The following is a 12500-nucleotide window of genomic DNA, read 5'->3' on the forward strand; positions in this document are numbered from 1 at the left end:
GGTCCTCCTCACAGAGACCCGGGTCCTGCTGACAGCGAGCCGGGTCCTCCTCACAGAGAGCCCGGTCCTGCTGACAGAGACCCGGGTCCTGCTGACATAGAGCCGGGTCCTGCTGACAGAGAGCCGGGTCCTGCTGACAGAGAGCCGGGTCCTGCTGACAGAGAACCGGGTCCCGCTCACAGAGAACCGGGTCCTCCTCACAGAGAGCCGGGTCCTGCTGACAGAGAGCCGGGTCCTGCTGACAGAGAACCGGGTCCCGCTCACAGAGAACCGGGTCCTCCTCACAGAGAGCCGGGTCCTGCTGACAGAGAACCGGGTCCTGCTGACAGAGAACCCGGTCCTGCTGACAGAGAACCGGGTCCCGCTGACAGAGAACCGGGTCCTCAGGCCTCCCCTCCTCAGGTCAGTCAGTCAGCGTGCTGCAGGTCCACTCAGCAGGTCTCTGTGTGTTTCAGAGCCGTGGGGAAGATCAACGGCAGCATCCACAGTCACGGCAGCACTCGTGACTCGGTGAAGAATTTCCACCGGCTGCAGAACGAGTGGAAGATGGCGAAGATCGCTCTGATCGTCATCCTCCTCTACGTCATCTCCTGGTCGCCGTACTCCAGTGTCGCTCTCACCGCCTTCGCAGGGTAAAACACACACACACAGCTGAAGAGCACGCCAGAAAGAAATCAGCATCAGCTGCAGTTCCTCCAGTGGCCACTAGAAGCTGCTGCATTAAAACTCAACAGGAAATATAAATAAAATGTCTTCTGATGTAAGTGTCAGTGCAAACATCTCTGGAAGACCACTGTTCCTCAGAGACAACCAGACCAGAGAGTCTCCACCAAACCCCAGTCAGGATTTTGTGGAGCTCTGAGGTGAACGATGGTATTCTTCAGAGCAGTGGTTCTGGTTCCTAACGGATCCAGGAGAGCTATCATTTACAATTTTGACCTCCATGTTTCAGAGCATGCGTTCTTCTTCTTCATCCTGCAGTGACTGTGAGTCTCACTGTGTTACTGACAGACAGATAGAAACCTGCGATACAAAGCAAAAGTCCAAAACTCCACGTCTTTAACATATATTCAATCTATTTCACTGAAGGAAACACAAACCAGGAAGACTGAAGGCTGCTCCCATCTTTAATGTTTTTATGTATATAACAAGTTTACTACATGAAAGAATAAAGCAGTCCAGTGAGACATTTGTCTTGATGTCTTAGTGGTGCTGACCTTCCTCGCTGCGCTGGTTGTTTGCTGCTGCAGGTACGCCGACATGTTGACGCCCTACATGAACTCTGTGCCCGCTGTCATCGCCAAAGCCTCGGCCATCCACAACCCCATCATCTACGCCATCACACACCCCAAATACAGGTAACACACACACACACACAGAATCACACACTTCACCAACACTTGGACCTGTTTGGAGAATAACTGATCACCTGGGATCATCTGTTGGTGCTTCAGTATCGGACCTGGACACCTGATCAATATTCCTCAAAAGGTTGTACTGAGCGTTAATTTGACCTGAGCTTGTTTTCATGGTGCTGACGTGACGGCAGCTCAGTGAACGACCCTGTTTCATTGATCCAGTCAGAGAGAGCAGCGGCGCCGCTGTGAGCTCTGACAAGTCAGCTGAACGGATCGCTGATCCATTAACCTCAATGTTAACTGGACTGGAGAGAACACACACACGCACACACACACACACACACACACACACACATGCACACACACACACACACACACACACACTCTCACACAAAAACACACACACACACACACACAATCTCTTTCGCGCACACACACACACACACACACAATCTCTTTCGCGCACACACACACACACACACACAATCTCTTTCGCACACACACACACACACACACACACACACACACACACACACAATCTCTCACACTGAAGAGTCGACATGAGAACTTCTTCCTACTGAATGCAGAGCTGGAGTCGGGATGTGTTAGCTTAGCTTAGCATAAAGCCTGACTGTCCTAAATCTGTGCGGTGAGTTTGTAGTTTGTAGTTTGTAGTTTGATGCAGCGCCGACTGTTAAAAGTCAACAACTGACTTCAAAATAATTAAACACACATCATTAGTTTGGACTCCAGCTGGTCTAAAGCATTAATCAGAACTGAACTTTCTCAGGGCCCGAACAGAGAGCCCAGAGTGAAGCTACGGGCTCCTACGGAAGCCTGGAGGGACATTTAACTCTGATGTATTGAGTGGAACCGAAAGAAAAGAACATTTCAGGAGGTTTTTTTTGTTGTTGTTTTGAGTGGAGAAACATCTGTAGATTCATCTTTTTCTGTTTGTCAAACCAGGTGAAAATTAATTGTCATAAATAAATCATCATATTTTAAACAGTTTGTTTCTGTCATGCACAATGAAAGGGGCGGAGCTCCAGCAGGAGCAGCCTCACGTGTCCAGCTGCGTCATGTTTTCAGTCATCAAACACGTCAACGGAGGAAAGTTTGTGTCCCTGCAGCTTTCCTTCTCAAGAAAAATGTCCACACCAGCCCCTCCAGGCTTCCATAGTTTCTGATCAGTCAGATGCCCTTGTTCAGGATCAGTTTGATCTTGTTCAAGATCAGTCTGATCTTGTTCAAGATCAGTCAGATCTTGTTCAGGATCAGTCTGATCTTGTTCAGGATCATTCTGATCTTGTTCAGGATCAGTCAGATGATCTTGTTCAGGATCAGTCTGATCTTGTTCAGGATCAGTCTGATCTTGTTCAGGATCAGTCAGATGATCTTGTTCAGGATCAGTCTGATCTTGTTCAGGATCAGTCTGATCTTGTTCAGGATCAGTCTGATCTTGTTCAGGATCAGTCTGATCTTTTTGGGATCAGTCCTGTGGTTTGAGCTATTTGTCTGAAAGAGGAGAGAAACTAAAACAAAAAATCCAACATTTTCCTTTGTTTAGATTTTCTTGCAGTCTTTAACAAACTATATTTCCCATGAGCCCCGGACCTCAACGGTGACTCTGTGTCTCTGTACAGATTAGCGTTAGCCAAGTACATCCCGTGTCTCGGCATGTTGCTGTGTGTCCGGCAGCGCGACCTGCGCTCGGGCAGCAGCAGCTTCGTGTCGACGCGTCGCTCCACCGTGACGAGCCAGACCTCCGACATCAGCAGCCAGTTCAGACGGCACAGCAACGGCAAGTCCCGCCTCTCCTCCGCCTCCGACAGCGAATCGGTGAGCTCCAATCCTTCTCATCACATTTAAAGATGTGAAACGGGAAGCTGAGGCAGGGGTGTGTGTGTTTGGTGTGCTTCAAAGTGTGTGTGTTCCTCCGCAGGGTCTGACAGACACTGAGGCCGACCTGTCCAGCATGGGCTCCAGACCAGCCAGCCGCCAGGTGTCCTGTGACATCAGCAGAGACACCGCCGAGCTGCCCGACTTCAAACCGTCCTCCAGCTTCAAGTCCAAGGTGAAGAGCCACGACTCTGGAATCTTTGAGAAGGTGAAGCTGTCACCTGATGATCAGGTCCTTTGATTTCTTGTTGCTGATTCAGAGTGTGAAGAGCTGGTGTTGTAAGAAGAATGAAAAACTGGGTTCTGTTTGTTCCTGCACTGATGAAGCATTAAAGCTCAGACTCTGTTTACACTGTGTGGTGGTGATGAACTGGACCAGAACCAGCACGTCACGCTGCTCTTTGTTTTCCTATCCGAAGTGTTCCTCTGTTTTCTTAATAACTGTATAACTTCCAGTAATTCTTCCAGACTGAGTGTGTGTGTGTGTGTGTGTGTGTGTGTGTGTGTGTGTGTGTGTGTGTGGTTTGGTGTGTAGATTTCCTGTGTTCAGTGTTTTGAATGGACCTCATTACGTTTCTATTTAAAGGTCATGACCGGTCACCCAATCAGGCCAGATGTCTCAATAATTCCTTTATCTGTTTTTCTTCCAGACGTCCTTTGACACCGACGTCTCCGTGGCCGGAGTCAGTGAACGCAGCAGCGTCCCCAACGTGAGTCCAGTCTGACTGAGTCTGTGAAGGATTTGTGAAAACTCTCTGGTCCTGTGAAGGAAACATGATCAGATCAAACCTGCTCATTCCTTTTTTTCTTCATGTACACGATAAAACACAGAACAAGTCTCACACACAGCGTCCTGTTTTCATAAATCACTTAAGGTTAAAAGCTAAATAATACTATAAAATAATAATAATTGTGATGAAATGTTGAGATCACAGCTGTTTTCTGTCCGGCAGGATGATCACGTGATGAGAGGAGCGCTGGGTCGAATCCCGAGCATCGTCATCACCGCTGAGTCCAGCCCCTTCCTTCCCATCGGACGAAAAGGTTCTTCTCGCTCCAAGACGTCAAACAACAACACGAGGGCCGGGTCCGGATAGAGCCCCGCCCCCCAGCCTATCACCTGCAGTTCACATCCAATCACAGACGGGTTCACCTGAAACTCAGACACAAACAGCCAACAGAGGAAGTGATGACATTTACATTTACAGCGCCGATGGACAGAAACATGTTGATGTGACGAGGTCGCAGTAGCGTGGTGTCTGAGTGGATCTCTGTGTAGAAGTAGTTCAAACCATACAAAGTGTTGGTACCAATGAGAACCCGTCCTGAGTGAGTGATCCCCGTGTCGGACCAGAGGACTCTGATGCTCTCTGTTTGTTTGTATCCTGCTCCTGGTTTCCTGTCCCTGATTTAGACGGAGGCAAACACACATGATGACGGTTTTATTGTTGTATGTAGTCTTCAGGTGCGACCGGTGACGCTCCCTTCACCTGCAGTGTGTGTACGTGATGTCTGTATGTGTTGACGTGGACATTTTTGCAGCACATTATACAATTTTTCTACAAACTGTAGTTTCCCGGTCATGTCGTCTGTAGCTGTTGATTCATTGATCTGTGTTTTTCCTGCTCGGACGGTTCCCTGTTCGCTCTGAGGCACCAGAGTTCAAACATAACTTTTAAATGAACTTAATCTTTCTGAACCTACAAATACAAGAGCACGAGTTTATCTGATACTCAATATAGCAGCGTTCAGTCACAGTGGACGTCAGCAGCTGTCCTCTCTGTTAGATCCGGAGAAGATAACTACTAGATTGAGTTTCGATTCGAAACCGTAAGATTTTACAAAATATCAGTTTCTCTGAACTAACTCCTCCTGTTCTCAGCGACCTGACGCCTGCAGAAGCACTTTTAGATCAAGAAAGAAGATATTTCAAAAGTGTCGTTCGGTTTGTGATATTCTTCCTGTTTCTTTCTTTACGTTTCTTGATTACATATTTAAAGTGTATGTTTTTCTGGAGGGCAGTTTTGTGGATGTGATGTGATGTTTAGATGTAAGTACTGAAAAGGGACTTAACTGTTGATTGTAACACAGCTGGGACTTTAACCAGAAGAATGTTTCCCACAGGAAGTTTCATTGGTTCAACAAACAAAAAGCAAAAGAAGAAAAGTCGGCTCTGCTCAACTATCAACAAACCTGAACCAGCTGTTTGAGCCTGCTAGCTGAATGATTAGCTGTTGTTTAAACCTACTATTAATGTTAGCTAAACTGTTTCAGCTTAGCTGTTAAATTAAACGTTGAGCCAAATAAACTAAGCTACCTTGTTAGCTAACCTTATCAGAAACAGTTGTTTAAGCTGCTTAACTGATCATTAACTCATTAGAACAAAAATGTTTAACTGCTAAATCAAATCGTGGCTAAATGTTGCCGCTAGCTAGTGTCAATGATGAAACACACCCTGAGCCATCAGCTGAGAGATGTTCGTCTGAAAACCTTCAGCAACATGTTTCAGGAGCTAAACGAGGCTGTTAGCTAAACTCAAACAACAGCTGCTGAATGAGCCTTAAAATTCTGATGAGGATCATTTAACTGCTGAACTGGACCAGTGAGACCGGACCAGTGAGACCGGACCGGAACTTTCCTTTAAACAGTCGTACTTTTATTCACTTGCAGCTTTTGAAGCATGACTTTCTGTGTGAAGCGTCCAGAAACACAAAGCTTAAAGCGTATAAAGTCTCCTGATGTCATAAGTAATAATAATAAACACATTAATGTTGATGATACAGGACTGAAGTGGTAATGAGTTATTAATGTCAGCTGGATGTTTTATTAGTTGTTGTGTTTGAAGAGAGGAAGACGGTTTATTGTTTCTCATGTTTACTTCATTGTTACTCTTATTTAATTTATAAATAAATATGATCTGTTACTGTTTTCATTGTGGAGCAGTTGTGTTTGTGTCTTCATCATACAGCACACACACACACACACACACACAGACACACAGATAGCAGCTGATGAAGGTGATGAGGAGGATCAACAGAATCTTTACCTTTATAATTGTTATTATCTCATTTAAAGGAGCAGTCTGTAGTTTTATTGAAGATATGTTAATGAGCACAGAAAGATGTTCATTGGCTGAAACAAACTTAATGAACAAACGGACGTGAAGGAGTTTTACTGTTTATATGTGGCGGACCCTGCCATCTGTCTCACAGTGTAGTGGGACCTTACTGTATTACCTCATTAATATGTAAATATCAAACTGTCAGCCTAAACTACACAGACTGCTCCTTTAAATCTTAATTACAGGTTTAACAGTGAAGCTCGTCAGTCTGTTGGCTGCTTCCGGTTTCACTCCTGCCTCTTTAAATAAAACCCTGCTAATGAAAATCCACCGTGAACACCTCCTGCTCCTCCTCCTCCTGCTGCTCCTCCTGCACCTCCCTAACCCCCCCCCCCCCAGCTCTCTGCCCGGCCGGCCACCGGAGCCGGCTCCCCGGATCGTCGCAGGCTGTCCCGGGCGGTGTGTGTCGGTGCTCGGAGCTGCAGTGAAGCAGCAGCAGGTGTCCACCACCTGTCTGTGTGCGCGTGCCCTGCTGTCTAATCCCTCCTTCATCTTCATCTTCGTCAGCAGCAACAAGTTGCTCCGCCCGTCCGGGTCCCAGCTCGGTCTGCCGGGTCCCAGCAGCGGGTCTCCCCGGCAGCCGGTCTCCGTGGTTCGGAGGCCTCGGACGGACTCCTCCGGTGTTGGTAATTTCAGGCTGTGCGCTCGGTTCGGTGCACGGAGCGGCCCTGCTGGGCGGAGCAGAGTGGAGGAAGCAGGCGCAGCAGGTGGGCGGTGACTGTCTGCAGATCATCTGAGAGACAAGGTGAGCAGAGTCAGGTATCAGAGCTGTGGTGACGTCATGAACAGGAAGTAAACTCAGATCACGTGTTTAGAATATCAGACTTTAACTTCTCCAGTATTTATTGATTATTTGTGCTTCAGTTGTTCTGTTCATTCTATAATCGCTCAGTCACGTTGTTGGTGACCAGGCTGATGGAGCAGTTAGTGGTTTGATGCCTTGCTGTAGGGCACTTCAGCAGTGATGTGTGTATGTGTGTGTGTGTGTGTGTGTGTGTGTGTGTTTGGATTTGAACCCATGACCTCTCTGTAATATCCAATCTGCTGCTGACCTTTCAGTATCAGAGCTCTTCACTTGTGACCTTTCCGTTTATCAGAAGATAATGAGATGGCGGCAGCGGTGGCGGCAGCGGTGGCGGCAGCGGCGCCCCTGATTGGATGCGAGGGAAACCCTGGGCATAGCGGTTGCATGGGGGAGGTGGGGGAGCGTCGGGAGGTGGGGGAGCGGGGGGAGTCTAGAAGCGTCTGCTGGGTCTATATTAGCTCCGGTGAATCACGGCGAGCCTGGCATACTGGGTGTCCCCTTTCAAACCATATAAGTCCACCCCCCCTCCTTTTTCCCTTCACCCCCCTGCCCTGCCTCACCCTGCCTCACCCCGCCTCACCCCCCAACCCCCCACAATGCACCAGTGCTATCTCCGGCTATTCTTAGGCTGTCACTTCAGCTCCTGTGAGCAGGCGAGTCTTCTTCTTTCTCCTCTCTCAGCTTCTTTTGGGTTCGTTTCTCCACACGTTCTTCAGTTTCCTGTCAGGTTAGTTTCTTCTTCACCTGTTTCAATCTTCGTCTCTGTGTCCTTTCAGAGGCTTCTCGCCACCGGCCCTCCCTCATCCCTCCAGCAGCTGTGTGCTTTAACTTTGGTTTAATCGCCGCTGTCCATTTGGGAAGATCTTTAAGCTGAAGTTTGAAGAATGAGCGCCTACACCGTGTCGCTGCCCGGCCCCGGCCCCTGGGGCTTCAGGCTGCAGGGCGGGAAGGACTTCAACATGCCGCTGACCATCTCCAGGGTGAGCCAGCTTCAACACTCATTATGTGACTGTGGACATCAAACTGTTCTTTTTTATTCAGTGTCTCTCAGACTCTGTGAAGTTTTTTCATATGTTCAGTCAAGTCGTGTCCGTCTCTGAGTCTTTAAGTCTTGTTGTCACATCACGTTCATTAACCTGCTGCAGCCACAATATCTCAACATGTTTCTAATGAACGAGGCGTCAGGTGGCCAAAGGGTTTAAGTGGCTGATCATGTAGTCTCACATCCTGGGCTTGGGCCGGGCCGGGCCGGGCCGGGCCGGGCCTTCGCACCTCCTTTCAAACGCTTGACGACTCAGAGCAGGAAATGAGTCAGGACATTAAAAATGATTCAAGGTAATTAAAATCAGTTAAGTCAGCATCAGACAGGCTGCTGGAGCAGACGATGGTTCTGATGGTTCTGATTCATTCACTTGTTTTATTGATTGCAGTCTGGATTGTTTTGATCGGTCTATAGAATTGGACTGAGCAGAACCGTGGAGATGGCAGCTGCTCGTCACAGCCTTTAACCTTTCAGTCCCAGAGAGACGACACATGCAAACTGCGGTTTAGTCCTTTAAAGCTGCACTGGAACGTGAAGCTGGTTTATTTTCTGCTTCCTGTTTCCTGTTGATCGATGACTCTTTCCTGTTCTGATCTGATGGATCTGATGGTGAACTGGTGTGTGGATGATTCAGAGACCTGTGGAGCCTGTCAGGAGGAGGTCTGTGGCCCCGGCAGCCCTCGCGGCCCCGCGGGGGCGTGACGGCTGCCAGGACTTGTCAGGGAGGTCGAAAGTAGAGCCGGAAGCCTAAAACTGTATCTGGTGTTGGTTTCACAGCCTCCATTCTGAGAACAGAGCAAACAGTTCAGCACACAGCAACAGTTCTGTGTTGCGTCTTTGTGAAGTGAAGCTCGTATGAAAACAGAAGTGCTGCAGGCGTCAGGACGAATTCTCAGCCTCTCTGTCCCGACACGTGGACGCGAGGAGACGTGTGGATGACGGCTGCACGGAGCTCGTTCATCTACCATCTTAATTCATCCCGTCTTCATTTCTGTTACTGTTAGGGTTACAACATTTGGGACTAAAAAGAAGTGAAATTCTGAGATGTGACTTGTGTGACAGAGACGATCTGTGATCACATCAGCTGTGCAGAGACACATGAACAGCGACACTGAAGCTCATTTATTGAGAGAATATGATTAATTCCTTCAGTCTTTTCTTCATTTGCTCCCTCGATGGTCCATTTCTCAGGACGTACCCACGTTGTGTCCTGGATTCTGGCTTCGTTGGTCCATCGAGGGTTGAGGTCCTCTGACCGGGTCACACTTCACACTGAGTTCATTCACTCGCTAAAGACAGATTCACATTTTGACTTTGTTCATTTTGGACTGTTCTGACCCGGTGGGTCCATGTGTATTATTAATCAGAGTAAATCTGCTGCTTGGATCGCCATGGTAACACAAAGCTTGTACTTATGCACAGCAAGTGTGTCTGTGACCTCTGACCTCCAGAGACGTCCTGCAGCTTCACCTGCTTCATGTTCTCGTCTCTTTATCGCCACTGATCAGTCTCACCTGTTGCACTCGTCAGTGACAATCAATTCGATTCGATTCAACTTTATTGTCATTGTGCAGAGTACAAGTACAGAGACAACCAGTTAGCATCCAACCACAAGTGCAAAAAGAAACAGTGAAGTGTGTTTAGAATGAATAGTGCAGCAGAATATCAACAGATTTACAGTATTTACAGTGTATATATAGAGTGTAAGTAGGTCTAGGTACAGAATGTACAGTATATATACAGTATATACAGTATGTACAGTATATATACAGTATGTGCAGTATATATACAGTATGTACAGTATATATACAGTATGTACAGTATATATACAGTATTTACAGTATATATACAGTATGTACAGTATATATACAGTATGTACAGTATATATTCAGTATATACAGTATATACAGTATGTACAGTATATATACAGTATGTACAGTATATATACAGTATGTGCAGTATATATACAGTATGTACAGTATATGTACAGTATGTACAGTATATATACAGTATTTACAGTATATATACAGTATGTACAGTATATATTCAGTATATACAGTATGTACAGTATATATACAGTATGTACAGTATATATTCAGTATGTACAGTATATATACAGTATGTACAGTATATATTCAGTATGTACAGTATATATACAGTATGTACAGTATATATACAGTATGTGCAGTATATATACAGTATGTACAGTATATGTACAGTATGTACAGTATATGTACAGTATGTACAGTATATATACAGTATATACAGTATGTACAGTATATATACAGTATGTGCAGTATATATACAGTATGTGCAGTATATATACAGTATGTACAGTATATATACAGTATTTACAGTATATATACAGTATGTACAGTATATATACAGTATGTACAGTATATATACAGTATATACAGTATATACAGTATGTACAGTATATATACAGTATGTACAGTATATATACAGTATGTGCAGTATATATACAGTATGTACAGTATATGTACAGTATGTACAGTATATATACAGTATTTACAGTATATATACAGTATGTACAGTATATATTCAGTATATACAGTATGTACAGTATATATACAGTATGTACAGTATATATTCAGTATGTACAGTATATATACAGTATGTACAGTATATATTCAGTATGTACAGTATATATACAGTATGTACAGTATATATTCAGTATGTACGGTATATATACAGTATTTACAGTATATATACAGTATGTACAGTATATATACAGTATGTACAGTATATGTACAGTATGTACAGTATATATTCAGTATATTCAGTATATACAGTATGTACAGTATGTACAGTATATATACAGTATATACAGTATGTGCAGTATATATACAGTATGTACAGTATATGTACAGTATGTACAGTATATATTCAGTATATACAGTATGTACAGTATGTACAGTATATATTCAGTATATACAGTATGTGCAGTATATATACAGTATGTACAGTATATATACAGTATGTACAGTATATATTCAGTATGTACGGTATATATACAGTATGTACAGTATATATACAGTATGTACAGTATATATTCAGTATGTACGGTATATATACAGTATGTACAGTATATATACAGTATGTACAGTATATATACAGTATGTACAGTATATATACAGTATGTACAGTATATATTCAGTATGTACGGTATATGTACAGTATGTACAGTATATGTACAGTATATATACAGTATGTACAGTATATATTCAGTATGTACAGTATATATACAGTATGTACAGTATATATTCAGTATGTACAGTATATATACAGTATGTACAGTATATATTCAGTATGTACGGTATATATACAGTATGTACAGTATATATACAGTATGTACGGTATATATACAGTATTTACAGTATATATTCAGTATGTACAGTATATATACAGTATGTACAGTATGTACAGTATATATACAGTATATACAGTATGTGCAGTATATGTACAGTATGTACAGTATATATTCAGTATATACAGTATGTACAGTATGTACAGTATATATTCAGTATATACAGTATGTGCAGTATATATACAGTATGTACAGTATATATTCAGTATGTACAGTATATATTCAGTATGTACGGTATATATACAGTATGTACGGTATATATACAGTATGTACAGTATATATACAGTATGTACAGTATATATCCAGTATGTACAGTATATATTCAGTATGTACGGTATATATACAGTATGTACGGTATATGTACAGTATATATACAGTATGTACAGTATATGTACAGTATATATACAGTATGTACAGTATATGTACAGTATATATACAGTATATATACAGTATATATACAGTATGTACAGTATATATATAGTATATAATGGGCAGAGATATGTTTGAAGGTTTGAGGAGCGTCGATTTTCATTGCTGTGCAGAAATCCACTGAGAATCTTCATGTTTTTAAGTTTCCTTCAGTATGAAAATGATCCAGTGACGGCTGTCTGTGTATGTATGAGTTCAGCTGCTAACAGGAAGTGCTAACAGCTGCTAACAGGAGCTGCTAACAGCTGATTCAGCTCAGATCAAATGGAGACAAGTTAATTCGGCTGAAACAAAACTGGGTTTAAAACAAAGAGCGTTCCGTTATCCTGCCTTTAAAATTAATTAAGTGTTATTTAAAGCTGTGATGATACAGAGGAAACGTTGGTTAATCACATTTTGTTTCATTCATCTGAATCTGCAAAGTAACTAAAGCTTTAAAATCAATGTAATGGAGTAAG

General features: G+C 43.8%; 2 protein-coding genes across 13 annotated transcripts in view; both read left to right on the forward strand.

The window, feature by feature from the left end:
• The window catches only part of LOC115596111 (melanopsin-A-like), a 9155-nt gene extending 2959 nt beyond the window's left edge, over positions 1–6196 (forward strand). Inside the window, exons 3-8 of one of the 2 annotated variants that reach the window (XM_030440913.1) lie at positions 456–632; positions 1251–1358; positions 3002–3197; positions 3301–3432; positions 3908–3967; positions 4211–6196. In XM_030440913.1, the coding sequence (XP_030296773.1) occupies positions 456–632; positions 1251–1358; positions 3002–3197; positions 3301–3432; positions 3908–3967; positions 4211–4354 (817 nt within the window). In that variant the 3' untranslated portion in view covers positions 4355–6196. Of the gene's footprint in view, positions 1–455; positions 633–1250; positions 1359–3001; positions 3198–3300; positions 3466–3907; positions 3968–4210 lie in introns of both variants that reach the window. The other variant, XM_030440912.1, reaches the window with a different exon arrangement.
• A 506-nt stretch (positions 6197–6702) lies between these two features.
• LOC115597113 (LIM domain-binding protein 3-like) overlaps positions 6703–12500 on the forward strand; it is a 49577-nt gene continuing 43779 nt past the window's right edge. For 3 of the 11 annotated variants that reach the window (XM_030442802.1, XM_030442803.1, XM_030442804.1), the window contains exons 1-2: positions 6705–7123; positions 7960–8163. In XM_030442802.1, the coding sequence (XP_030298662.1) occupies positions 8068–8163 (96 nt within the window). In that variant the 5' untranslated portion in view covers positions 6705–7123; positions 7960–8067. Of the gene's footprint in view, positions 7124–7810; positions 7875–7959; positions 8164–12500 lie in introns of those variants that run through there. The other 8 variants (XM_030442809.1, XM_030442805.1, XM_030442800.1 and 5 more) reach the window with 7 other exon arrangements.

The sequence above is a fragment of the Sparus aurata genome, chromosome 15, assembly GCF_900880675.1.
Source record: "Sparus aurata chromosome 15, fSpaAur1.1, whole genome shotgun sequence".
In the NCBI taxonomy this organism is placed as follows: Eukaryota; Metazoa; Chordata; class Actinopteri; order Spariformes; family Sparidae; genus Sparus; species Sparus aurata.